Raw genomic sequence first — 27,214 nt, 5'->3', positions numbered from 1 at the left:
ATTTTAACTGTTATTTATTTGACTATTTTAATATATTTTAGTTGTTAACTTTTTTTTCTTTTTCTTTTTTTTTTTTTTTTCTTTTTTTTTTAGAATTCTAAAATTTGATTTCTTCTCTCTGCGGGAAAAACTTTAACCGCATCACATAAATAAAAGTAAAAGTTAACCATTAACGCTAACTACAACAACCGAAATAAAACATATAAGAGCTGATTTTTCCAACTTTTGAACTGGACCTCATTAGGCTATAATTTGAGTATTGAATCGCAATTTTAGTGTTCAAGTGTCCCTAATGAATAGGCCTATGACTTCAGCTATTAAAACGTGTCTTTTAAAAGTGAAAATCTTCAAACAGAAGTCAGAAGGTCGTTCCAAGTCTTCATCCAGTCACACACGGGATTCCAGCTGACATTCAATCTTCCCGTGGCCGGATGCCACACAACAAGTGTTGGCACTAATAAGCGCCTCGTGCAAACCACTTGGGGGTGCGGTACTCCTGCAACCTGAGCAGCAGAAGGAGGGAGAAGGTCTGCGGTGGCGAATTTCAGGCCCCCGGGGACCAGCCGAAGCCTGGTGGGGGAAGGGGAAGGCCGCATATTGCTATGTGTGTGCAGTCGTCGCTATTAACATTGTGCAGCTGTGGCACTTATGCAAGGATTTATTGCGTGTGTGTTCATTAGAGCCTTAAATAAAAATTAATATGTTTCAACAAGTCAAAAGATGTCACAGCACACTATTGACAAGCTGTGAAAAGTGCAAATAGTGGTGCCAAATAGACATCGATTTGTGCATAAAATTGTGGATTCAAACCAAGGTGTCAGACTTGCTCAGAGTGGATTTATCAGACTTTATGTAGGTCTACTCATGATTTACATGCCTACCCAATTTCATGTTTCTAAGTGAAACTGTTTTGGGGGCTTAATTTTTGAATTGGCACAAATAGCCAAAATGAGTGAAATGGTCACGTCAAACCAAAATGGCTGCCTTCCTGTGTCTTTTCCAGAGTGGATTTCAAAAGCTTTTTTGAATGTCTATTCGTGGACATGCCTACCAAATGTCATGTTGCTAAGTAAAACTGTTTTTGGCGGCTGAATTTTTTTAATTTGGCAAAAATGGCCAAAATGACTGAAATGGCTACTTCAAACCAAAATGGCTGCCTATGGAGTGGATTTCTCAGATTTTTTTTGTGGGTCTACTCATGATTTACATGCCTACCAAATGTCATGTTTCTAAGTGAAACTGTTTTGGGGGGGCTGAATTTTTTTTAATTGGCACAAATAGCCAAAATGACTGAAATGGTCACTTCAAACCAAAATGGCTGCCTTCCTGGTTCTTTTCCAGAGTAGATTTCTCAGACTTTATGTGGGTCCACTCGTGATTTACACGCCTACCAAATTTCATGTTGCTAAGTAAAACTGTTTTTGGCGGCTGAATTTTTTTAATTGGCACAAATAGCCAAAATTACTGAAATGGCCACTTCAAACCAAAATGGTTACCTTCCCGTGTCTTTTCCAGAGTGGATTTCTGAGACTTTTTTTTTTTTTGAATGCCTACCAAATTTCATGTTGCTCAGTAAAACCCATCTGATTCCAGTTTTGTTTTGCTCTCATTTTACGTACTCTTTACTGCATGACCGATTTCTTTTTCATGTAGAGCACTTTTTATACAGCAATGCTTGTTTTAAAGTGCTTTATAAATAAAGTTGAGTTGAGTTGAGTTGAGTTGAGTTGAGTTGAGTTGTCTTTTGGCATTGAATTTCAAAATGTCTGACTTCCTGTTTAATTTCAGGCATTGATCCTTGAGAGTTTTTTGTGAGTCCTGTCATGTCTGAGCATCCCTGAGGGAAAAAAAACAAAAAAAACAACAACATTTCCACAACTTTGCTTCTTTTTTCTTTTTTTTATTAATCTGCCTGGCAACAAGTGACCAATCTAGCAATAGAATCCCAGCCATTTTGTCAATCTACATCGCTAAAATGTAAATTATTAAAATTGTTTACTTTTTACTCAATAACATGTTTTCATATTTGTCCACTATTTTGTCAGATTCCGACTACGTCCCTGCGACATGCCTGATGAACTCACCCACCGCACAACTGGGCCGCACATGTCCAATTATTAATATTTCATGCTACCAAAGATTCCCGCCGCGTGTTTGCAGCCATGTACGGGCAACCGACTAAAAGCTTTAAAGCAATAAATAGTAGCTAAGCAGGGCCTGGGAATTGACTGCACCTGCAGGACTCTTAACAGGAAACAGATGTTGGCATCAAACCTTGAAATAATCGTGGGGAAAAAAAGTGAATCCATTCTTTGTTGGATTACGTCGTCTCGTTAGCAGGTGAGACTCTCACCAAATGTCCTCACACCCCAAAATGTACTCAATAGGAGGTATGCTAAATTAAATTTATTTATTTATTTATTTATTTATTTATTTATTTATTTTTAAATATTTATTTTTAAATATTTATTTTGTTTTTTTATATTCATTGTCTTTATTTTGTATAATTATTATTTTTTATTATTGTTTATATTTTTTTATTTTTTTTATTTTTATTTACTTATTTTAACAAAACTTTATGGACCTTAAACGCTTCCTTGAGGAACTACGCCCAGTACTTGTGAGGAAATTGAGTGCACGCCTGCACGGTACGCTATGTTTAATTTTAATACGCTAATTATGCTAATTTTAATTTTGTACCCTGAACAGGTGATTTTTATTGTTTTGCTTTTATTTGAGACAAGACCAAAAAGAGCATTTTGACATTTTATAGAAAACTTCATGAGCTTCGAACGCTTTCTTGAGGAACTCCGTTCGGCACTAATGAAGAAATTTAGGGGTGGACGGTCTCTTCACTTGTCGCCCGCAGAATTCAAATTTTGTACTCTTAACGCCTTCTACTCTTTTGCTTACTGATGTGAGAAAGACAAAGGGGAATTTATACATTTTTTGTAGGAAACAAAGGACCACAATCACTTTCTTGAGGAATGCCATTCAATACGAGACATTTTTTTTCTTTCCTAAAATTGTCACCCATGAAAAATTTATAATATAGTGTAGAGGTAATAATGTAATATCACCTCTATTTTGTAATTAATTATTTATTTATTTATTTACTTATTTCCGACTTAATTTGAAAGCTATTAATTACTATTTATGTCAAGTGAAACTGGAATTTAAAACACTTTTAAAAAGGTATATGAATCAGGATATAGACCACTTTAATTGTGCTTTATATGATGCTGCTGTTTTGGTTTGCAACAGAGTTCATAAAGGCTGAACCGAGGTAATTACTACCCATTTTTGTTGATGGGGAAAAGGTAGTATTTCATTTGTGTTAAGTGGGATGACCGCCCGGCATCTGTTTGAGGAAATTGGCCATTTTCAATAGCAACGCTGTTAGCGGCCTACCCACCGTTTCATTCATGTCCATGTTGCGGTGGGCGGGGGTCCCTGGAACTCCCCGCTTGCACGCATGTATGCGCGCTCCGGTGGAAAGGTTAATGTTCGACAGCGTGAATGGAAGGTGCGAACAAAGCACAATGGCCGCACTGTACGCCAGCCTATTCATCCGCGTTCACTTCCTGCATTAATAGCCGCCTCCAACTTTCCTCACCGTGAGGGGTCGGTGGGTAAATAGGTCAAAGAAAAGTCATGTTTGAGGTAATTCATCCTCCGGGGAGAACGGCTGGGCCTCTGATCTTGAGAAGACCGCAGAGGTGAGGTCATTTTCAAGTCACATGGTACACGCCCATGACGAGGGGCTTCGGTGAAAAGACCCTCTGTTGATGGAAATGTGAAGCAAAGTCTACTTTTACTTCATCTTGTATGGGGGCCCGTTGAAAATAAATGGGTTTCTTACTTGAAGGGAGACTTATGATGCATTTTTTTTCCCCCCAGTTTAGCGCCACCTTGTGCCATCTTGGTGCCAATAACGATAATGAAATTAGTTGAGAAGGTTTGTTTTGCACTAAATTAGAGGCTTTGACGCCAATTTGTGGCAATTATAGAGCTTTTGGGTTTAGTGTACTACCAAATATTTTTAGAATTGATTAATCTATCGATTCCATCGATTAATCGTGATTGGTGTTTACTTCTGATTCGTATAGTGATAAAAAATAAATAAATAACGGGATCGATGTTGTGCTATGTTAGAGGATTTGGTCAATTTTAAATAAAAAAATGGCACCAAATGATTACTCGATTATTTAAATAGTTGATTAATTTGATAATCGATTACGTGTCACTTAATCGATTAATTTTGACAGCGCTATTTGGGTTCAATCACTAACGGATTTTCGCTATTGGTGGCAGAGTTCGCAAGCTGACACAGTTAGCTAATGCTAATTGGCGTGCCCATCAAAACTCAATGCAGCTCTACTTAGCTTTTGGTTTTGATATGATAGTAGCGTGATAGTGTTTCTAGTCTCTTGAAAGTAGCTCCGGACCTTCACCAGGGCCTGACAGGTCATGTCACAAGAGAAATTCGGTGTTTAAAAAAAAAAAAAAAAAAAAAAAAAAGAGAAATTCGGTGTGGGGGGGCGGTTATTATGTAAATTAGTCTTGCTGTTACATCACAGTGGGGAAGAAGTGTAGAAGGGGATGGCTCACAGGTATTTTCCAAAGTAGGCAAATAGACTTGAGAGAGACAATATACAAGCAATTAAAAATTACTTTTTAATGTAACCAATAACTGCAATTGGCTGGCAACCAGTTCAGGGTGTACACAGCCTACTGCCCGAAACCAGCTGGGATCGGCTCCAGCACCCCCGCGACCCTTGTGAGGAGCAAGCGGTTAAGAAAATGGATGGATGGATGGATGGATGGATGGATGGAACCATTAAAGAAAATGCATTGATTGCCATGTTATTATCCTAATACAAACATGTTTTAGTCAACATTTAACAGTTTTGATGCCTTGTTTCGATGTTTCCCCATCACCTCCCATCCGGCAAATCCCATTTTCTCCCGCCGCGATAACATCACTTCTGGCGGAGGATGGTAATTAAAAACACAGGCTGTCGGAGGCCAAGACGAGTCCGTCGGCCTGTAACCTCCCGAGCCTGCAACAGTTAATTAAACGTGGCCCCTTTCGCCGCCACTTGCTACGAGAACGGAGATAAGACTTCGGCAGAGTACTGCGTGCCGGGACAAGCGCGTGCTCAATAGATGCGATAGCGCTTTAATTGGATTCAGCGCAAAGAAAAGGAAGGATTATGCAGCGCTTCTATGCATGCGTGTTCGCCCCGCAGGAGGTATCGATGCGCCAAAACTTGGTTTGGCGTCGCTATGAAAGAGTCTTTTCATGCAAAAGTGCTTCTTTTGTATTTCTTGGCACGGGGTGAGCCGATGGCGTCCCACCTGGCTGGCTACCAAGCCCACATGAAAGCATCAAAGGCAATCCAATGTATTTTTTTTCTTTTTTTCCCTATTCAAGTTTACATACTTTTTCTGTTTGAAGTATTGAAAGAGGTTGAATGATAACTGCACAGTAGAAAATGCTACAGCTTGTCTTGTTTGTATAAAAGGAGTTCTAAATTAAAAGTGAAAAGTAATAACTGTCAAGTAACATAAAGATTATACAAATCTATTATGTCCAAAGTACATTTATGAGTTGAAAGTGGAAGTCAACCTTAAGCATTTCTTGACAATAATATGTTATATGTGACCTCACTAGTCTAAACATGACATTCTGATTAATATCACATTTGTGGAATATGAGTTTTGAAGCAAAAATCCAGCCATTTTCATTCTTCTCAGGGGGCGGCCATTTTGCCACTTGCTGTCGACTGAAGATGACATCCCAGTTGGTCAGGGCTTAGGCAACAGCCAATCACAGCTCAGCTTCAGAAAACAGGTGTGCTGTGATTGGTCATTGCCTGAGCCCTGCGCAACCGTGATGTCATCTTCAGTCGACAGCAAGTGGCAAAATGGCCGCCCCCTGTGAGGGATAAAAATGGCTGGATTTTGCTGCATAACTCATATTCCACTAACACAATATCAACCAGAATACCATATTTAGACTTGTGGGGCTGTATAGAACATATTATTGTCAAAATTCCCCATTTAAAGAAATATTTTCCTACACATTTTAAACCGGAGCGATAATGATCATTTCATTTCTATCGAATTAATCAATCACAATATCGTGGTATTAGTGATACATGAATCGATGTTGTTCGATCAAAGTCTGCCTATTAAGGTCTGCTGGTGTGTGTTATTCACATTGCTTTTGTTTTCTTGTTATTTTCTAAAGCAAGCAAGCTAAGAATGAATCACAGCCACTTGTTTCTCAGTTATAAATGTGTCTGTAAAAGCATGCGCCGTTGGGAGCAAAGAGCTTACACAAACAGCAATTTCCATCAGCAGGATGGATCTGCTTGTTTGGAGGAAAATAATATAAGCAGTCATTTTAGAGAGTGCACTGATTGAGGAGTTTCGAGTGACCTTAGCGCCTTTTGTGCTGTTTCTATGCGTAGGAAACGCTGCAGTGATTACAAGTTTGACACTGTCGTAGCTCACTCGCAAAAAGACTGCTTTTGTGCTGCTCGGTTTAAGAGCAAAATGAGTACATTACAGTGTGATTTATACACCACACTGATACAATAATGTTGTGTATTTGGTGTTGAAATTGAAAAATCTTGAAGAAATAATGTTCTTCTGGGCAAATCAGAGACTCTCACTGAATCAAACGTGAATATTTCTCAATTCTTGTGAGAATTCAACTAAATCTCATGAGACTTTAGCAAATTTCGTGAGACTTTTCCAAGTCCACGTGAGACTTACGTTAGAATTCAACTTAGTCTCATGAGACTATAGCAAATCTCATGAGACTTTTTCCAAGTTCACGCGAGACTTGTGTTAGAATTCAACTAAAACTCATGAGACTTTAGCAAATCTCGTGAGACCTTTCCAAGTTCACGCGAGACTTGTGTTAGAATTCAACTAAATCTCATGAGACTTTAGCAAATCTCGTGAGACTTTTCCAAGTTCACACAAGACTTGCGTTAGAATTCAACTAAAACTCATGAGACTTTAGCAAATCTCGTGAGATCTTTCCAAGTTCACGCGAGACTTGTATTAGAATTCAACTAAATCTCATGAGACTTTAGCAAATCTCGTGAGACTTTTCCAAGTTCACGCGAGACTTGCCTAAGAATTCAACTAAATCTCATGAGACTTTAGCAAATCTCGTGAGACTTTTCCAAGTTCACGCGAGACTTGCGTTAGAATTCAACTAAATCTCATGAGACTTTAGCAAATCTCATGAGACTTTTACAAGTTTACGCAAGACTTGCGTTAGAATTCAACTAAATCTCATGACTTTAGCAAATCTCGTGAGACTTTTACAACTTTACGCGAGACTTGCACAAATCTCACAAGAATTCTGTTCATCATACAAGATTTTGTTGAATCTTGCCAGATCTGTCTTCTGCTACATCACGTAAGAATTTCTCAAGTGCTGCAAGAATCTCACAACTTTCAGAATTTCGCTAAATCACATGAGATTTTTCTTAATCGTGTGAGAGTTATTTCAAATCACGCAAGACTTTCGCAACACTTTTTCCATGTACTCATAATATGCAAGATTTATATATAATATATTTATATATAATATGCAAGAAGTCTTGTATGAATGCTACAAAATCACACAGGACTTTGTCAAATCTTGCTCTAAACCAGGCGAGATTTTTTTTAAAGACTTGTGAGAATTCTGCTAAATCCCAAGACTTGATCAAATCTATTGAGAATTTTGCAGAATCGACTTTCTCGAATTGTGCGAAGAATCTCACTTATTCATGCAAAACTTCCTCAAATTATACGAGATCTCCTCTGAACTATGCAAGATATATTCTAAATTAGACTTTTACTGAATTTTGTGTTGTTGTTTCTTTACAGTTCTTTCTTTCTACGAGAAATATCTAATAGGATGACTGAAATTGGCTAGCTTTTAATTGAAACATTTGAGTGCATGCTTCTGTAATGAATGACACTTGAGACGGACCAATTGTGACTAATCGGCCAATCGTGGTCATGCTGTGCTTGAAGACGGGACTTGAGGGACCACATCATTTGATGATACACGGCTATGAATGATGAAATAAGCACATATGTTCATTTAGCATATCTTATCGCCATGCCTTGAGATTCCAAAGTCCTTTTACAGTTTTCCGCCATTTTAAGGTGCAAAGCATCCCTTCATTTGTTGTTTTTTAAGTTTTAGGGGTGCAGGAGTCCCATCAGGAGAAGGTGATCACGGTGTCTGGAGAAGGCACCATCCATAGCCCGGATTTCCCTCGCACTTATCCCAGGAACGTTGTACTGGTGTGGAGACTGGTGGCGGCGAGCAACATGAGGATTCAGCTTACCTTTGATGAAAAATTTGGCTTGGAAGACCCCGAGGACGGAATATGCAAGTAAGGACACGCCCACTGGATGTGATGATTCCTTGGTTGCGATAATAGAAATCGAAATTTGTAGACTTCCTCCTTTTGTGAGAGTATTACTGCATCATGCAGGCCTGGCAGAAGTTTTACTAAATCACACTAATATGTGAGAATTCGACTAAATCACATGAGAGTTAGTCAAATCTAGTAAGACTTCCTCTAAATAATGATATATGTCTGAAAATTTTTGTCAAACTCAAGCTTAATTTTCTCAAAACGTAAGACTTTTGCAAAATCATTTATGACTTTTAAAAAACCAAGCAAATTCCGCTATATGACTATGAAATCTTTCAGCTAAATTCACAGATTTTTGCTAAATCGCACAAGATTTTCTCAACTCTTATAAGACTCTGGCAAAATGATGTGAGACCTCGGCAAAGTCATACAAGACCCACTCGAATATTGCAAGGACTCCACTCCGTCATGAGACTTTCTCTAGCTATTTTTACCCATGTTTTAAAAGTATTTTTCTGTTAGAAAATCAATTATTAAATTCTTGTTTTTTGTTATTTTAATGTTATTTTTTTTGGGATAATTGTCATTATGAAAAATCTATTAAATCAAAAATAAACTCACCATTCAATATATAAACTCACTGTGACAGCTAAGGCTGTTTGAAAGCGCTATATAAATAAAGATGACTTGACTTGACTTGACTAAAATGATCTAAGATCTTAATCTACAAAATATAAACAATTGTATTTTTATTCATTTACATATTCTTTATTTCAATTTTGAAAAAAATTAAACAGAAATCACAAACATTATCAATTTAAATTAAATAATTCAACATTATAGTTATATTATTAAATGAATAATAATTAGATAAGATAATCACTATTAACTCCACAATGGGAAATTTTGTTTCAACATGCAGGAGAAGGCATACATAATGCATAAAGTATGAAAAAATAAATAAATAAAAAGCTAAAGCCAAACAAGCCATTTAAGTGATCACTTTCTGGAATAAAAATTATGAATGTTTTAATGAAGACCTGTTAAAGGTATTAACATTTAAAATGCAATAAGAGTGTGTGTTTTTTTCCTCAATTGGAACACGCATACTCATGAAACGCAGACACCTAGTTGCACACACAACATAAAAACATCACCAAAAAAAAAACATCTCCAAAATATCTGTGCGCACATGTGGACGTAGCCTGAAGTAATCGGCATCGTGGAGGCCGTCGGGCAAATAATAAGAGCAACTTTTTTTTTCTTTTTTTTTTGCTGGGGTCAACCCAGTGCAAGTGAGGCCGCGAGGCATTTGATTGCATCCCAGGTTGCCGCATGATGAATGCGCCATCCAATCATCTGCACACACAAACACGCACGCACGCACACGCATTTACATTCCACTCACAGTGCTCTCGTCTGCACATTCTGACATGCACTGAGGAGCTTCATTAGGGCGCTTTACAACAACAAAAGGCCTCCGATCCGCGTTTGTAGTCGCTTCTGTTTATGTGGTGGTGGTTGTCAGCTGCCTTTTTTTTTTTTTTTTTTTTAACTTTATGGATTATTTCCAGTTGTATGTGTCCTCACAATGAACGGATATGAAACTTGATGTCAACATATTTGTTCCATTGCTGTTCACCAGCACATAATGAGCCCAACGTGCTGCATTATCGATGAGCCATCTGTCACCACTAAAAAGTCTTGCAATACTTCCACTGGCACGATTATTGATAGTCATGTACTGCCTTCACTGCTTTTATTGGGGTTTTATGAGTTTTATTCCGCACACGCGCGTTTCCAGCGCAGATGGCGGCGATGGCGGGAAAGGTCAGAGGTCATTGCCATTCTCAAGGACGCTTTGATGTGTCATCTTGTGGGGGAGGCGGGGATCAAATGTGTGAGCTTCGGGTTATGAGGCAACATGCCTGTTACGGCTTGCACGTGATGGGTTTTAATGTTTGCCAAAGAGGCTGGCTAGCTAACTAGCTAGCTAGATGCTTATCTCGCTATCATTCTAGCTGTCTATCTGTTCCCCCATTAGGCTACAAATGCATCCACTTAGCTACCTTTGCTTCTATCCATCCAGCCACAATCCATTTAGCTACATACTGTATGTCATCCATCCATCCATCCATTTAGTTATCCATCTGGCATCAATCCATTTATTTGTCCGTCCATCCAACCATCCATCCATTGAGTTATCCATCATCCATCCATCCATCCATCCATCCATCCATCCATCCATCCATCCATCCATCCATTTAGCTATCCATCTAGCATCTATCCATTCATTTGTCCATTCATCCAACCATCCATCCATTGAGTTATCCATCCATCCATCCATCCATCCATCCATCCATCCATCCATCCATCCATTTAGCTATCCATCTAGCATCTATCCATTCATTTGTCCATTCATCCAACCATCCATCCATTGATCCATCCATCCATCCATCCATCCATCCATCCATCCATTTAGCTATCCATCTAGCATCTATCCATTCATTTGTCCATTCATCCAACCATCCATCCATTGATCCATCCTTTGATCCATCCATCCATCCATCCATCCATTTAGCTATCCATCTAGCATCTATCCATTCATTTGTCCATTCATCCAACCATCCATCCATTTATCCATCCTTTGATCCATCCATCCATCCATCCATCCATCCATCCATCCATCCATCCATCCATTTAGCTATCCATCTAGCATCTATCCATTCATTTGTCCATTCATCCAACCATCCATCCATTGAGTTATCCATCCATCCATCCATCCATCCATCCATCCATCCATCCATCCATCCATTTAGCTATCCATCTAGCATCTATCCATTCATTTGTCCATTCATCCAACCATCCATCCATTGATCCATCCATCCATCCATCCATCCATCCATCCATCCATCCATCTACTTTTGCATTATTCTTAAAAAAAACAGCTTCATCAGAAATAACCTAATTTGGGTAAACTAAAAAATGGAGTAATCCACTACTTGCGTCAATTTGAACTTTTGTTTTGTTTTTTTTGTTTTGTTTTGTTGCGTTTGTTTTGTGCATAACAACCCTATTTTTTTTTAGGTTATTTTATACTAAACAATGCTTTTTTTGTGGGGATGTTTTGTGGAAAACAACCCAGAAATTTGGGTGGAATTGACCCAAGTAGTGGATCAGTCCATTTTATTAATCCTTTATTTATTTATTTTTTATTTATTTATTTATTTATTTATTTATTTTAGTGATACATGCTTGCTTGCATGCATGTATGATACAGCTTATGGTGACCATACTGTACATTGGCTATCTATTCATGTGTTCAGCTATAGAGTTAGCGACTTGTCATGTTTTTTTACATTTTCAACGGTTTTGTTGCTGTTCTGCTATTTTGCTGGCAGTTGCAGTATGAATGTAATGTTTTGGTGTTTGGTTTTTTTTGAAGGTATGATTTTGTGGAGCTGGAGGATCCGAGCGACGGGAGCATCCTGGGCCGCTGGTGCGGGTCGCAGGCGGCCCCCGCGGCCCAGCTCTCCAAAGGCAATCAGGTTCACGTTCGCTTCGTCTCGGACGAGTACTTCCCATCCGAGCCGGGCTTCCTCATCCGCTACGCCATCCAGCCAGCGGTAAGAATAACGTCACGATAGCAGAAACACGCCAACTGTCATTTGAGCTCGTATGATTTACTGATTTCATTTCGCTTCATCAGCGAGCTGAGATGGAAACAACAATCTAGTCTAATATGTGTGCTAAATTGGCAATTATATTTTTCTGATTCGACTTCCAAGCATTTGAACGACAAATTAAACGGAGCGCACGTTTCGTTTGTTTATCAAGTTGCATAGGAACGAACAAGGTCAGCTCATTAGTTTTTATCACACAGTCAAAAAAAGAATGTCAACATTCCCAGAAACAATTTCAAGCTTCTGAAAAACAGGGCTCACCACAAACTCATTTTTATCAGTACTCTTAATTTAAATTTCTTTAATTGTGTTGTATTCATTTACAATTTTTTATTAGGTGGAGTTCATCAATTTATTTTTGATTTTTAGTAGGGTTTATGTATTTAGTTTATTTTTATTTTCTACATTAATAAATTTTTTTATTTGCATTTTATCTGTTAGTTGCACTTAATTAATTAAAAATTGTAGGTTGTATTTTATCTTTTTATATATTAGGATTTATATTTGCTTTATTTGTGTTTGAGTATTTATGTTTTTTTTGTACAGTTACTTTTGCTTACATTTTTTTTTAAATAATTTTGACACTACGGTAGTTTTTATGTTATTTATTTTTATTTTTGTATTTTGTATCTCTATTTTTCTTTATTATTTTATTCATATTTGATTTAGTTTATTTTCCTTTTCATGTAGCTATATTTTATTTTTCATTTAGATTTATTATTTATTTTTATTGTTATAATAATGTGTTATTTCAGTTCCTATTTCTATTTGCTTTTCTTTGTACAAATGACCAAGAAATTGACTTTTTCCAACAAGCTCTTCATTTAATGTCTTGCACCTGCACTCTTATCAACTCCCTATCCAGAAGATCCAAAAGGTTATTGTTCCCTATGAAAGCGGCGACCTTGTGAAGGGAACAAAGTGTCTCGTCGAGGGTCCTCGACCCTGCGCGTCTTCCATTGAGACCCCTGAAATGAAAGTGGGAATTAAGAGAGCCTGGACTACTTTTTAAATTGTCCATTATTTTGATCCTGCTCCAAAGTAATATCCCCTCCTAATGTCATGCTATCTTTAGCTCTGGTGCTATACAATATATATATACAGCGACCATTTCTTTTTACGCATTAATATTGTGGGATTGATCATCTCGGGCGACCTTTCCGTTCACCTTTCTTCAAGTCATAAAACGACATGGGACGACGTCACAATGGCTCGTCTGTCATTTATAATAAGGCGTGAAAATGACTATAAAACGGGCTAATAATAACCAATGTGTGCAGCTCACGTGTTGGGTTCAAGAAAACTGGAAAAAGGGCTGCTTGGAGATGTTGTAGACTTTATTTTAATACGTAAACAGATTATTTACACTTGTTCCGTTTGTTTGAGGACTCCAGAACAATCTGATTGTGATGCGTTCACCAAAACTCGCAAGAATGGACGTCACATTTTGTCATGAGTGTGGTGAAGCACTAGTTTATGCAGCCCATATGTTGCATTCATGGATACTGGGGGAAAAGTGGCATTTGAGTGTGCTGTTTGCTGTGCTTGACCAATAATTTTGTGGATGTTTTTTATTTATTTATTTATTTTTTTATACAATGGATTAGTTATCAGGTCAATCTGAATAGACGCGCGTGCTGTGTTAAAAAAAAACTGGGAAAAATGGACATCACGTATTTTTTTTAAGATTCTAATAGTAATAAGTAGTGTATGCAGCTTGCATGTTGCGTGAAAGAAAACTGGGAAAAGTGATGCTTGATTGCACTAATCATGGTGTGGTCTTTTTTGTGTGTATTATGTGGATTATTTTTTCATTCTTTTTATTATGGGAAAACGTCATTGATTGTATATTTATGTTGCATTCAGGATCAGGAAAACTGGGGAAAAATATGTTCCAAATCATTGTTTTTATTTGTGAACTCTCAGCAATTTATTTCTTTTTTTTTTATATTTGTGTCTGTTTTGTTTTTTGTTTTGTTTTTTTACTTCTACATATTTGTTGCTTATTATTTCTTGGCATTTTCCATTTCTATTGTACAAGGTGGCAGTTATCAGCCACCACCACTGCCAAACATGCCAATCAGAACGACTTCCGAGTCGCAATCAGGGGCAAAAACCTTGCAAAAACGTTGCCCCTCCTGTCTTCTGTTTGAACCTTACCCGGTAGAACAGCGGCGCTCTGTTCCCAGCTACCGGAACCCGCTGGAAGCCACACGGGGGCCCATCAAGAGCCGCTCTGTCATTGACAGGAAGCCATTTTTGGCAGTCTGCTTGTTAAAACACTGAGAAGAAGAAGGAGGAGGAGACACTTGAAACCAGCGCAAAAGTACTCACATAAACTCACCCTGATACTTGTGTAAAATAATACTCTTGTAAACGTACGGATTAAAATAACTTAACTTTTTAAAACATTACTTTTATCCAAATGAAGTTCCTAATATTCATGTCAACATAGTTCCTTGTCATCAAGATGCCACAAGAGGGCAGTGGAGCACTAAATTTGTCTAAGTGAAGAACCTCAACTCACTCCAATGTAGTTTGTTGGCAGCAACTTGCTAAAAGATGACAGCAATGAATTTGCACATAAGCAACCACAAATGTAGGGGTTTACTGTAATGCTGTTTTCTTGATTAACAAAAAAAAATGTGATGTTTTTTAGAGGGATGGAATGGATCTTAATTACTTCGCGCAACTCACATCCATGTCAGCCGTTTCCCCTTATGTGCAGCAGGAGTTGGCGGGAATAAACTGCCGAGTCTGTTTTTACGGCAACCTCAATTGCAGACTGTGAACGGGGTGGGAAAGAAAAAAAATAAAACACAAGCCACATGATTTCACGCACAATAGATTTTGTGGCTTAATGGAAGCGAGGCGGATTGCAGGGAAGTGGTTAGCCAGCGCATGAGAACGGCCGGGAGTCGTCCACGTGTGTCTTAATAGGCTCTTTCTTGACGAGTCGTCATCAATTTTAGTCGGCAGAAAATAAACGTATGCAGTGGCAACGCCGCCATTCCGTCAAGGCGAAATGTGCTGTCATGAGTGTACGGAGAAAAAAAAAAAAAAAAAAAAAACTCACGAAGCCATTTTAGCCTTATTTTAGTCATTTGCAGGGGACTCGTCCCACAGATGAATATAAAATGAATTTTGAAATTGAGTTTAAACATTCAGTTTTACTTAGCCGTATGTCAATCATGAGTAGACCCACAAAAAAAAAACCTCAATAAGCCATACCCTCAAAGATAGTAAATTCGCCTTTTTTGTTGGCGCAGAATAAGACAGCAAAATTTGATGACATCATAAAATGGGTAACGCTAATAAGTTGGGTTTGGAAATTCAGTCCCAGGAGCTCTTTCTACTTATGCTGCCTTCATGTTGTATCAAAATTATGGTAAATACCACATCGAGTAGAAAATTGCACGTGAATGCCCCCTCACGTCGTATTTTCCACCGGACAACTGGGAATTTTTTTTGATAGCCGAGTTTCTGAGCTCAGAGAACCGTTCTAGTTTCAACATGACGGAGAGCGCAGAAGCATTTGTGAATGGCAAGAAATATTAACACTTATAAGGGCGTTATCGTCCGCTAGCAGGTTGTTTTAGAATCTACACTATTACGTAGCAAACACGATTCAATGTCCTGTCCTTTACAACTCATTATTTGCCATAATTGTTCAGTTTTACGAGCAAAGAGTAAGTCAGCTTTCATGTGTATTTTTTTGCGACAACAACAAAAGCACATGAACAGAACTGTCGGAATTTGGAGTTCCCAAATGAAGTACGTGAAGCAGGGTTAGCCAAATGAAATTTGGTAGGTGTATTTACCATACGTACACCCCCAAAAAAAGACCAAAAAACTATAAAACACAGAAAGTCTGCCATTTTGGTTTCAAAAGTGTTGTGTAACGTGACAGCGAAAATGTGATAACTTCTCATGAAACGTGTAACGCTTATAAGTTTGGTTTGAAAATTCGGCCCCAGGAGTCTGATTCACTTAGCAATATGACATTTGATAGGTAAAGCTACTATGGCTATCCATCCATCCATTTTCTTGACCGCTTATTCCTCACAAGGGTCACGGGGGCTGCTGGCGCCTATCTCAGCTGGCTCTGGGCAGCAGGCAGGGGACACCCTGGACTGGTTGCCAACCAATCGCAGGGCACACAGAGACGAACAACCATCCACACTCACACGCACACGCACACCCTAGGGACAATTCAGAGCGCCCAATTAACCTGCCATGCATGTCTTTGGAATGTGGGAGGAGACCGGAGTACCCGGAGAAGACCCACGCGGGCACAGGGAGAACATGCAAACTCCACCCAGGAAGGTCCGAGCCTGGACTCGAACCAGAGACCTCAGAACTGGGAAGCGGACGTGCTAGCCACTCGACTACCGTGCCGCCCGCTACTATGACTAGACCCACAAAAACATCTCAAGAACCCATTCCTGAAACAAAAAAGGAAGTCTAAGGTGGCAGTCAACTCAAATGAGGTGCTATCAAAGGCTCAACTCTAGTTGAATTTAAAAACAGAGCTACGTTTGCCAGTTTCAGTTAGCATGGCAGCATGAAATTTGGTAGGCATGTTTACCATGAATAGACCTGCAAAAAAAAATTATCAAGAAGCTAAGCTAAGCAACACAGGAAGACTGCCATTTTGGTTTGAAAAGCATGGTGGATGGAACACGACAGAAAAATGTAATGACTTGTCATAAAATGTTTAATGCTAATAAGAGAATTCAGCCCCAGGAGTCAGTTTCACTTAGCAACTTGAAGTTTGGTCGGTCCATTTAGTCTCAAGAATGCATGCCTTAAAACACACAGGAAGTCAGTCATCTTGGTTTGAAGAGGCCATGTTAGGCCCGTTTTTGTCATGACTAGGGTCATGCAAGGGTTATGTATACTGTCATGACAAAGGTCATGCAAGGGTTATGTTTACTGTCATGACTAGGGTCATGCAAGGGTTATGTATACTGTCATGACCAAGGTCATGCAAGGGTTATGTTTACTGTCATGACTAGGTTCATGCAAGGATGATGCTTACTGTCATGACTAGGGTCATGCAAGGGTTTATGCTTCCTGTCATGACTAGGGTCATGCAAGGGTTATGTTTACTGTCATGACTAGGGTTATGTTTACTGTCATTACTAGGGTCATGTAAGGGTTATGTTTACTGTCATGATTAGGGTCATGCAAGGTTTATGTTTACTGTCATGATTAGGGTCATGCAAGGGTTGTGCTTGGGCCATGCATGGGTTTTGTTTGGGTCATGACCGTGAGGTCAAATGTCTGTTTTGAACTGATGTAACCAGCATCTAGTTTCAACTGGTAAGACGGTATGTGATGTCAGGAATCTTTAATCTCTTGATCTGGTCAAAAGCCAATCAGATAATTCCATGTCAGTCCTGTTACCCACATGTCTAGCCACAACCAATCAGATTAATTCACTGTCTATATAAGCCTGTCTGAGGAGGGTGTGTTTTTGTCGGATTATTACCTCTGTTCCTCTGTGCACCTCCACAGCCGAAGTTAGATTAGCATCTCGTGATTCTTGATATATTCTCGTTGTTTCTCGTCTAGTCAAGTTTGTTCTACTCCTCTCGATGTTATGCAAATAAAGAGTTAAAATCTTATTTGAGTCTGCATTTTTGGGATCAAATCCCAGAACATAACAGTTTTGGCCATTTCCTGCATCTTTCCGGTCATCTTTGAAAGGATACCCTCCAAAATCAAATGGCGGTCTTTTGCGTGTGTGTGTGTTTATATCTTAATTGGCAGCCGTTAAGAAGTCACAGCGGGCCTTGCTGGCCGAGGGAGCGCGCCGCCGCTAATTGGGGGAGGATTGCGCCGTCAAAATTCATAGGCTGTTAATGACTTCCAGTCGCTGGACTCTGCCAAGGCTGGGCTAATTTGCCGCTCGCGCTACCGCCGCTACTCGCTGCCAAGATCTGTCGGCGTTCGACGCTCATGTCCATTTATCTCAGCCAGGCTCCGGTGAAACCAAATGCTACACTGCAAGCTTTCTTAACGAGCCGCTCTCGTTAGAGCCACCGCACAGATGGGCCTCAGATGTTTTGGGGGTTTTTTTTGTTTCATTTTGCAGTGCCTCTTAAGGAGCAATCCCAGGAGAACATGTAGGAGTTTAGTGCACAAGCATAAATTCATGTGGGAAAGAGTGGGAACTGTTGCGCGACTTTATAAACAACATAAAATATGATTGAATGTGCGTTGAAATGTGTATTGTTTAAGTCTAAAAATTTGTTTGTTTTTATTTTTTTCAATTTCAATTCAAAACTTTTATTTCATTCTTTTAAAAAAAGAAATGAAAGAGGAAAGAAAGAAGTGAAACTTCTGATATCTGCGCAGATACAAAAAAAATAAAAATAAAAAGTAACATAATAATAATAATAATAATCATAATAATAATAATAATAATAATAATAATAATAATAATAATGATGTTTTGTATTTAGGTTTGGAAAAAATATTTTATCTGTTCAGAATGTGTTCTTATCTACATTTATTTATTTATTTATTTATTTATTTATTTATTTATTTATTTATTTATTCAGTTTTATTTTCATTTTGGGTTATACAGTGTATTTACTCCATGAGTATTCATTTATATTTTTGTGTTTTATTGTATTGTTTTAGTTATTTTTTGTATTATTGCCTCAATAGCAATGTGTGGTGGGGCGCTCTTGTTAGCCTGATTGCTTTATTGTACAACTTCGACCTAATTGTGGAGGCAGATGGCCGCCCCACCCTGTGTATGAATTTTGCTTGCAGGACTCCTTGACCTCATCTGTATTGAAAGGGGTCGGAAATAACTGTTTTGATTCACAGCTCTAAATAGATGTATAAAATAACATCGAATATCCATCCTAACCTCAGACAGCTGAGGAATTCATTAGTGGTTTTCATATTTATATTCTGTAACGTAAATATGTGACTTAATGGGAGGTGGTTTTCACATTAGCATCTCCAATGGGAATAACAGAAATCTAATCTGAGGGTTTTGGTAAAATTCAGCCCCGGGAGCAGGACTGTCATAACCCACAAAAAAAAAAGTCTCAAGAGGCCATGCCTAAGAACATACAGGAAATCTGCCATTTTGGTTTGAAATGGACATTTTTGTCTAATGGTGTCCATTTTACAAAGGACCTAAAAAGACAACATTTTCGAGAGATTTTGCCTGATTGCTATCAAATTTAAACCGGGTATAACAGAAAGGTGTACAGAAAGGTACCTCTAAAATGTGAATCATTTGATAAAATGTGAATCATTTGATATTTGGTCGTTGCATGTGGGTGGAGCAAAGCGGCAAAATTTGATGACTCGCCGTAAAACACAAAACACGATTAAGTTGAGTTTGAAAATTCAGCCCCCGCAGCCAGTTTGATTTAGCAAAATTAAATTTGGTAGACATGTCTATCATTAGTAGACCCACAAAAAAAAATCCCCAAAAAGACACAAGTAGCCTGCCGTCTTGGCTCAAAGCGGCCATTTTGAGGTCAATTTGGTCTTATACAGGATCCACCAATTGCGTACTTGCTTTTTTGTTTGTTTGTTTGTTTGTTTGTTTGTTTGTTTGTTTGTTTGTTTTTAACCAAATTACCATTTTTTTCTATTTATTTATTTTTTGTTTACCAAATTTGGGCCGTATATACTACACGGGTGGGTGGCACTAAATTTTGAAGAATTTGATACTGCTGATATGCAAATTTTGATGACAGAAATTTTGATACTCAAATAATAAGTCTGGTCTGAAAATTCAGCCCTCGCAGCCAATTTGATTTTGCATCATGAAATTTGTTTAGTTTGTTTATCAAATCTCAAGAAGCCCTGGCCAAACAGAGACAGGAAGTCTGCCATTTTGGTTTGAAGTAGACAATTTAGGATAATGTTGCACTTTTCCAGATCAGATGGTTATCAAAGCAAACTCATCTTTGTGCCTTTATCTTTTGCTCCCAAATTTCAACCACAAATGGGCAGCGCTAACTAATGAAGCATTTGAGATTTAGTTCTTGTATGTGGGCAAATGATGGCGCTAAAGTTTGATGACTCGCCGTAAAACACAAAAATTGCACACCTGAGGCAGCCATGTTGTCAATGTTGTTGCATCCCGCCTGTCACTCACACGAGATTAGCGCCTAGCAGAAAGCCGACACGGTGGACTTAAATGCCATCGCGGCGCTGAAAGCTTGAATGGACGAGTCTCATCCTTTAAGGAAGAAGCGACGACGCACTTATCAATCATGTCCGCCTTTGTGGTGTATAGCCTGCAGGCTCAGCAGGGGGGAAAAAAAACGAATAATGCCGCCCCGTCCGGCAGCCTTCTTGCGGGGATGTCAGGATGAATAGTAGGACGACAAGATGACAGGCGGTGTGAAATATTGTAAATGAAAATAATCGGCTTCAGCATCAACTTGTCACTATCAATGTTTTAACATTTTGAAGTGTCATACAAGTGTGGGAGGAAAAAAAGTTAACTGCTGTTTGTATTAAAACCAAAACAAGTGCCCAACCCTTCATTTTGATGATGAATGAGTATGCTCAAATTGAAGGATGACATTCAAGGGTTTTTGCTTTTTTTTTTTCAAAGAATATTCGTCCATGTATTTTATTTTTATGTATTATTTTTAATATTATCGTATTACAAATTCAAGAGGCAATTAAAATAGAATGTGACAAGATAAATTGTTTTTAAATAAATAAGAAGATAATGGAAATGTAAAAAAAAATACTCTTATATATACTTAATATTCTGGAACACTGTTCACGTTAATCATTTTTAATTTGAATCTTAAATAAATAAAAAAATACAATAGTGTGTTACTGTTAAAAACAGGACTTTTTCTATGGAATAGTTGCAATTTAATTGTAAAATATTTTGAAACTCAGGAAATTGATTTAAAAAATGCTCTTTTCGATTCAATAATAATAATAATAATAATAATAATAATAACATCAATGAGAATAATTATAATAAAAAAATGCACTTTTTTTCCTGTTTTTTTTTAATAAACTAAACTAGTTAATATTATATATATATATACATATATATACATATATATATATATATATATATATATATATATATATATATATATATATATATATATATATATATATATATATTTCGAGTCCAGGCTCCAGCCTACCTGGGTGGAGTTTGCATGTTCTCCCCGTGCCCGCATGGGTCTTCTCCGGGTACTCCGGTCTCCTCCCACATTCCAAAGACATGCATGGCAGGTTAATTGGGCGCTCCGAATTGTCCCTAGGTGGGCGTGTGAGTGTGGATGGTTGTTTGTCTCTGTGTGCCCTACGATTGGCTGGCAACCAGTCCAGGGTGTCCCCCGCCTACTGCCCAGAGCCAGCTGAGATAGGCGCCAGCACCCCCCGCGACCCTTGTGAGGAATAAGCGGTCAAGAAAATATATATGGATATATATATATATACATTAAAAGTTAAAATTAAAATTAAAAGGGAAAACGACAAAAAAATTTTTTCAAATAACTTGTTCTGAGTGATAGGAGCTCTTTTAGGGTTGCATACCCTTCAGACTTGACCTTTTATTTCTTTTTAGATTCCAGCAGAAGCCGAGCCCCCGCCCCAGCGGGACCTGCAGGAACTGTCGGCCGCCGTGTCGGGCCTGAGGACGGTGGAGGAGGTGATGAAATACTTAGAGCCCGAGCGCTGGCGGCTGGACATGGACGATTTGTACAAACCAACGTGGCACGTGCTCGGCAAATCCTTCATCCATAACAAGAAAGCCAGAGGTAAAGGAGATTTTTTATTATTATTTTTTGCTTTATATTACAGACTACCTTGTGCTAAGGAACTAAGGTGAAGTTGATTCAGGAGCTTCATTTAGACAAAATTAGTGATTTGGCGCCAAGGAACTTGATTTTATTTTATGGAATCTCGGAAGTAGTCGTGTAACAAACACTGTACTGTCTGTTTAAAAAAAAACAAAAAACATGAATTGATAATGAACTTCCTGTTTTTGTTTTCCCGCCAAAAAGGAGCTGACCTCAACCTGATTTGGGAGGAAGCTCAGCTGTACAGCTGCACACCGCGCAACCTGTCCGTATCGCTGCGCGAGGAGCTCAAGCGGACCGACGCCATTTTCTGGCCCAGCTGCCTCCTGGTGAGGCGCTGCGGCGGGAACTGCGCCTGCTGCGCGCACCGCTGCTACGACTGCCAGTGCCAGCCCGCTCGCGTCACCATGAAGTACCACGAGGTAGCCGCCATTAGCAAATCAAGTCAAAACCAACCTCGTCCTGGCCAAATAAATATCTTTTGAAAACTCGTTCGTTGTTACATTCGTTTATCAGGAACAGCCATCAGTTTTCTAGGTCAGTTTTCTGGACCAGTATTCAGTCTCAATGAGATTAAGTTACAACTATGTTTAACCTGAATTTGATGTTGTGTTGTCATTTTAACTTGTAACATCCATCCATCCATTTTCTTGACCGCTTATTCCAGTTCAGGGTGTCCCCCGCCTACTGCTCGAAGCCAGCTGAGATAGGCTCCAGCACCCCCGCGAGCCCCTCAGAACAAGTTATTTGCCAGTCAATCGCAGAACTTGTAACATAATCAACCTATTAAAATTGTATTTGTTTCATGTAATTACTGCTGAATAATTAGCAAAATAATGCACAGTTATTGTAATCATTTCAAAATTAAAAATTGAGAACATAAATGCATTAAAAATGCTTAAAAAATATTTTAATATAAAAATATTGATCAAAATAAGGACTTCAGTACTACTAATAATGTATTAATTAATAGAGAAATTTAAATGATTGCACAAATTGAGTTCAACATAACATTTTATATAAGTAAAATAGAATTAAACGTGTTTTAAAAAAGTTAAATTCAAGTTAAATCATTATGAAATAAAGTGGCCATTTTTAATACTATAGATTTTTTTTTTAGAAAAAATAAAAATACTCAAAATTCAACCTTACATCAATAATTCAATCACTTAAAATGAAAATAGAAAAAAATTACTATTATTATTAAAGATCTGACTGCATTTGCTAACCAAATGCTTAAAAGAGAAATTTAAAATATTGCACAAATTATGAGTTCAACATAAATAACACGTTTTATAACTAAAATAGAATTAAACATGTTTAAAAAAAAAAAAAAAAGCTAAATTCCAGTTCAATCATTTTCTAATAAAGTGTAAATTTTTAATACTATAAATTTACATTTTGAAATATAAAAAATAAAAAATATTCAAGATTCAATAATTCAATCACTTATCATTCAAACCCAAAAACGTGTAAACACATTTTTTTAATACTTTGTTCTTCACTCCCAAAAACATATATAGCCTATACGTTTTTAATGTGTGTTTTTTTATGCAAGAGCATAGAGAAGGCTTTGATGCAGCTTCTGACATGAAGAGATGGCTTAAAGCAATGGAAGTTATTACAAAATACGCTCATCAGGTGACAGCAGAGTGTAAGAGATCCAGGGTATGTTGCAACAAGCTCTTTTTGACGGCGTTTTCACCAGGAATGTGAATAGCTATATTCTAATGCTAAATACTGCAAAACGGAAACAGATACAAACATACTTTTTTTTTTCCTGATAAAAGAAGAGACTCTAATCTTTCTTTTGGTCGGCTCCATGTTTTTATATCAATAGGTCGCTTGCACATCGTAATGCATCATGGGAGTTTTTCCTTCGGGCGCCATATTGGGTGTCCACCGGTTCACAAGGTACACTCGCGAGTTACACGGTAGAGCTTATCAACCTGATGTAATTTTCGCAGTATTTTCACGATTTACCGGAAGATCAAAAACAACGATACAGGCAGAAGGTGTCTCTGTGTGGCGGGATTGATCCTAATTACGTCCTGACCAAGGGTGATTTTTTTTTTTGACGGAGAAAGCTTGCTGGCCAAATGTGACTTCTCTGGACATTTTTCACTACCTCGTGTTGACAACATGCTCCATAACACGCCAACAAATCCCTGGAGGCTTACAATTATTTTGTAAGCGGGTGGATACAGAGTGTAAACTTTAACATCGCATCAGAAGAAACTGTTGCTGTTGCACGTAAGTAAACCACATGGTGTTGGTAATTCTGCACACAAAAATGTTGATTTGTTCTCAGGCTTCCTGTTATCATTGTGTTTACATGCACAGCTAGGTTTACCTGATGTGGTTTTTCTAACAATTTTATAACAGGCAAATATGGCAGAGCGTATAAGAATAAAAAGTAACTATGCACAGCCTCCCCGTGGCTTAATTAAATTTAATGCTACCCTTTCACTAGTTACATGTTACTTAATCAACTTATTCTAAATGGTTAAGGTTAACCACTCTCAGAGTACGTATTTTTAGTTTCAGTTTCCAGTACAATAAAACGTGTTCATGGTAACTACTGAGCATACTGACAGCTTTTCTTATGATCTCACGGTTAAGGAGGCTGTCACAACACCCAATTTCTGTCTGGTGCCGGATGGCAACAATTCCCATCACTTGTCACGACAACACCAATATTATTACCAGGTATGTATGGCTTTACTTTTTGTAGTTTATTATTTAATTCTATGTTTCATATTTTCATTACAATGTTTGTAATATTTTCAGATTCAGGCACAGATGAGTTTAACTGGACGGACTTCTGCGACTTTGTGGTGTGGACAAAGTGTGATTGAGCGAGTCCACCCAGATCGCTCGTTTTGGCCAGCTGGAAAAGCCAGAGTTTTTTTTCCCAAAATCCCCTCCTTACCTGAACTGCTCGGGAGAGCATTTACTAGATCAGCAGTGGACTTCCAGTGTTCCTGCTCAGCCGCTGTCACCTACCACTTGCTCATGTACTTCAAAGATGCGGAATAAAGTAGTTTTTTGTGCTGCAGCAGATTGTAAAATCAAATGATATCACTTGAAGTGTGCCAATCTAGACTGCCTTTTGGAAGTCTAGACTGCCAAAAGGACAGTGGTTTTGTGACAAGTGTGAAACAAGGATTATTGGGAAAACTGTAACAGTACTGGTACTTGTCTTACATTAAACAAATTTAAAAGAGAGCAACTTTTTCCTCTGTACATAGCATAATGAAAGTCATTGCATACCCCATCAACATTACATCATACCGTCATACTCTTAAAATAATGGCCTAATATTTTGACACAAATTATCAACCCTCGTGAGGATAAGCAGTAAGGAATTTTAATGTAAATATCTCAGGATGGTAGGCACCTGTGCTAAAATAAACTGCATTAATTAACAGTTCAATTTTATCCCTGAAATTACTACATCTAATCATTATTCACTTCATTTTTTGTGCTTTTAGAAATAAGAGATTTATGCCATTACTTTAAGAGGGACCATATTGCACATTGAGTCAAATCCTGTCATTTGTATTATGTATAGCTTTGTAAACAAACCCAACAATAGAATTTGTATATTCGCTGCCTTTATTAGCGCCAAACAAACAGTCGCATGTTGTCCTCCTTCAATGCTCGCCTTCGTTTCCATCATGTCATTGGCAATCAAGTCGGTGTGGCATGAGATCCCTAAAGAAATAATAAATAATAATAAAAAAAAAGATCACAAAAAAATACATACCAGTAATAGGTTTAATATAGTACAGTAGTATAGTTTTTTTGTCAGTGTAAAAGAAATGTACACATTTTGTTGCATTTTTTAATGTATGAACATTGCTACAGGCAAATGTTTCTATAAACACTTCCAAATGTCTCTAAAATATAAGGTGCGTGTACACACACAAACAAACACATACATTCACTCATGCATACAATATATCATGTAATGAATTCTGAGTGGCATACCAGAGTCAATGATGTCAGCAGTACTTGAGGGTACAGGTTACTGGAGCCATCTGGCTGCATAACTGCAACAATCTCTGCCACTTCGAGTCGTCTTTTCTTTGCTTGTCTCTCCTGTGCACGTTCATATCTTGGCACCGACTGGGCTGAGACATAGATGTTGTAACTTGGGACCCAACTTTAATGTTGGCGCCCAGTCGGGATGATTGGACAGAAAAACGGGCGCAGGGCGACCTGTTAAAATAAACAAATATATAAACAAATAAAATATGGAAAGACTGGTTATTTTACCGCAGTAGGGTGGCCGTTAATAAGTTCTTTAGCATGATGTGTAGGCTACCGAATAAGTTCTTTAGCATGATGTGTAGGCTACCGGGGGTCTGTTTACTTGCATCACCCCCGGGGGTCTGTTTTCTTGCATCACCCCCTTCTGTCTCTTTTTTCCAAGTTTACATTTTGCCACCAAAAAACATGTTATCGGCATTAAGAGCCCAAGACTAATCAATCCAATTTCAGCAGTAAACACTTTGCACTGGCACTACTTGGGTGAAAATGTTCGATGTTAGCTTTCGGCTAACGTCCGCTAGCCAGCTTGTACTACCGAACTTGCTTGCTCATGAATCCAAAACATAAGCAACTTGCCCATATATGGGCGGTCGAAACGTTATTAATCCTTATGCATTAAATTAAATAAAGGTAAACAAGCTTACCACTCACAAAGTGATCGCTGCACACACGAGCCCAAAGTAACGACTTCCCTCCGGAGTCCGCACTCCTCTGTCTCCAGGCCCTGGTTCCTAATTATTTTCGGAATTCGGAAGAAAGACCGACCATTTTCCCCCTTGGCTTTGTTCGAACAGCCAACGATGCAGCAACAATGTACCATTTTAAACGCAGACAACAAATGTGATAGATACGTGTTAGACCGAATCGCTACGTAAATGGAGGCCACCCAGCATGGCGACTACGAGAAATCCGAGGCGGAAGTGACGACACGTGCAAGCGACCTATAGAACACAATATTGTGTGGGCCTTGCAAAATCAGTCAAAATCCAGTAAAACAGCCAGGAACGAAGGGGGTTGTTCAGTGAAAATGCCTCTGACTTATTGAGTTAAAGATCTGAATGCGTTTCAACTCAGTTGCTAACCAAAACAGCAGCACCGACCACCTGAAATAAGCAGTAACTTTAATTATTGTTGTTGTTCTTGTTATATGTATATTTGTGTGTATACTGTATATGTGTGTTTATGTGTATATACATATACAGTATTTTACATCCTCTAATTTTAGTGTAGTATTATTTCATATATACTGTAC

At 38.2% G+C, this 27,214-nt stretch overlaps 1 protein-coding gene and 2 long non-coding RNA genes across 5 annotated transcripts in view; 2 read left to right on the top strand and 1 right to left on the bottom strand.

Annotated features, from left to right (window-relative positions):
• The window catches only part of pdgfc (platelet derived growth factor c), a 46,032-nt gene that overhangs the window by 18,202 nt on the left and 616 nt on the right, over positions 1-27,214 (top strand). For both annotated transcript variants that reach the window (XM_077532303.1, XM_077532301.1), the window contains 4 exons: positions 8,225-8,417; positions 11,848-12,028; positions 21,672-21,864; positions 22,111-22,328. In XM_077532303.1, the coding sequence (XP_077388429.1) occupies positions 8,225-8,417; positions 11,848-12,028; positions 21,672-21,864; positions 22,111-22,328 (785 nt within the window). The remainder of the gene's footprint in view (positions 1-8,224; positions 8,418-11,847; positions 12,029-21,671; positions 21,865-22,110; positions 22,329-27,214) is intronic.
• On the top strand, positions 23,749-25,134 carry LOC144026324 (uncharacterized). Its single transcript, XR_013285106.1, has 3 exons — positions 23,749-24,159; positions 24,529-24,615; positions 24,697-25,134. It is a non-coding gene; the product is annotated as an uncharacterized LOC144026324 (long non-coding RNA).
• On the bottom strand, positions 25,507-26,902 carry LOC144026323 (uncharacterized). Of its 2 annotated transcripts, XR_013285105.1 has the most exons (3): positions 26,607-26,902; positions 25,900-26,130; positions 25,507-25,623 (listed from the first exon to the last, which is right to left on the bottom strand). It is a non-coding gene; the product is annotated as an uncharacterized LOC144026323 (long non-coding RNA). The 2 variants fall into 2 exon arrangements; XR_013285104.1 differs by having other exon boundaries at positions 25,900-26,902.

Source organism: Festucalex cinctus, chromosome 9 (genome assembly GCF_051991245.1).
Source record: "Festucalex cinctus isolate MCC-2025b chromosome 9, RoL_Fcin_1.0, whole genome shotgun sequence".
In the NCBI taxonomy this organism is placed as follows: Eukaryota; Metazoa; Chordata; class Actinopteri; order Syngnathiformes; family Syngnathidae; genus Festucalex; species Festucalex cinctus.
Note: the sequence above shows the minus strand (reverse complement) of the source record. Positions and strands in the feature narration are given on the sequence as shown.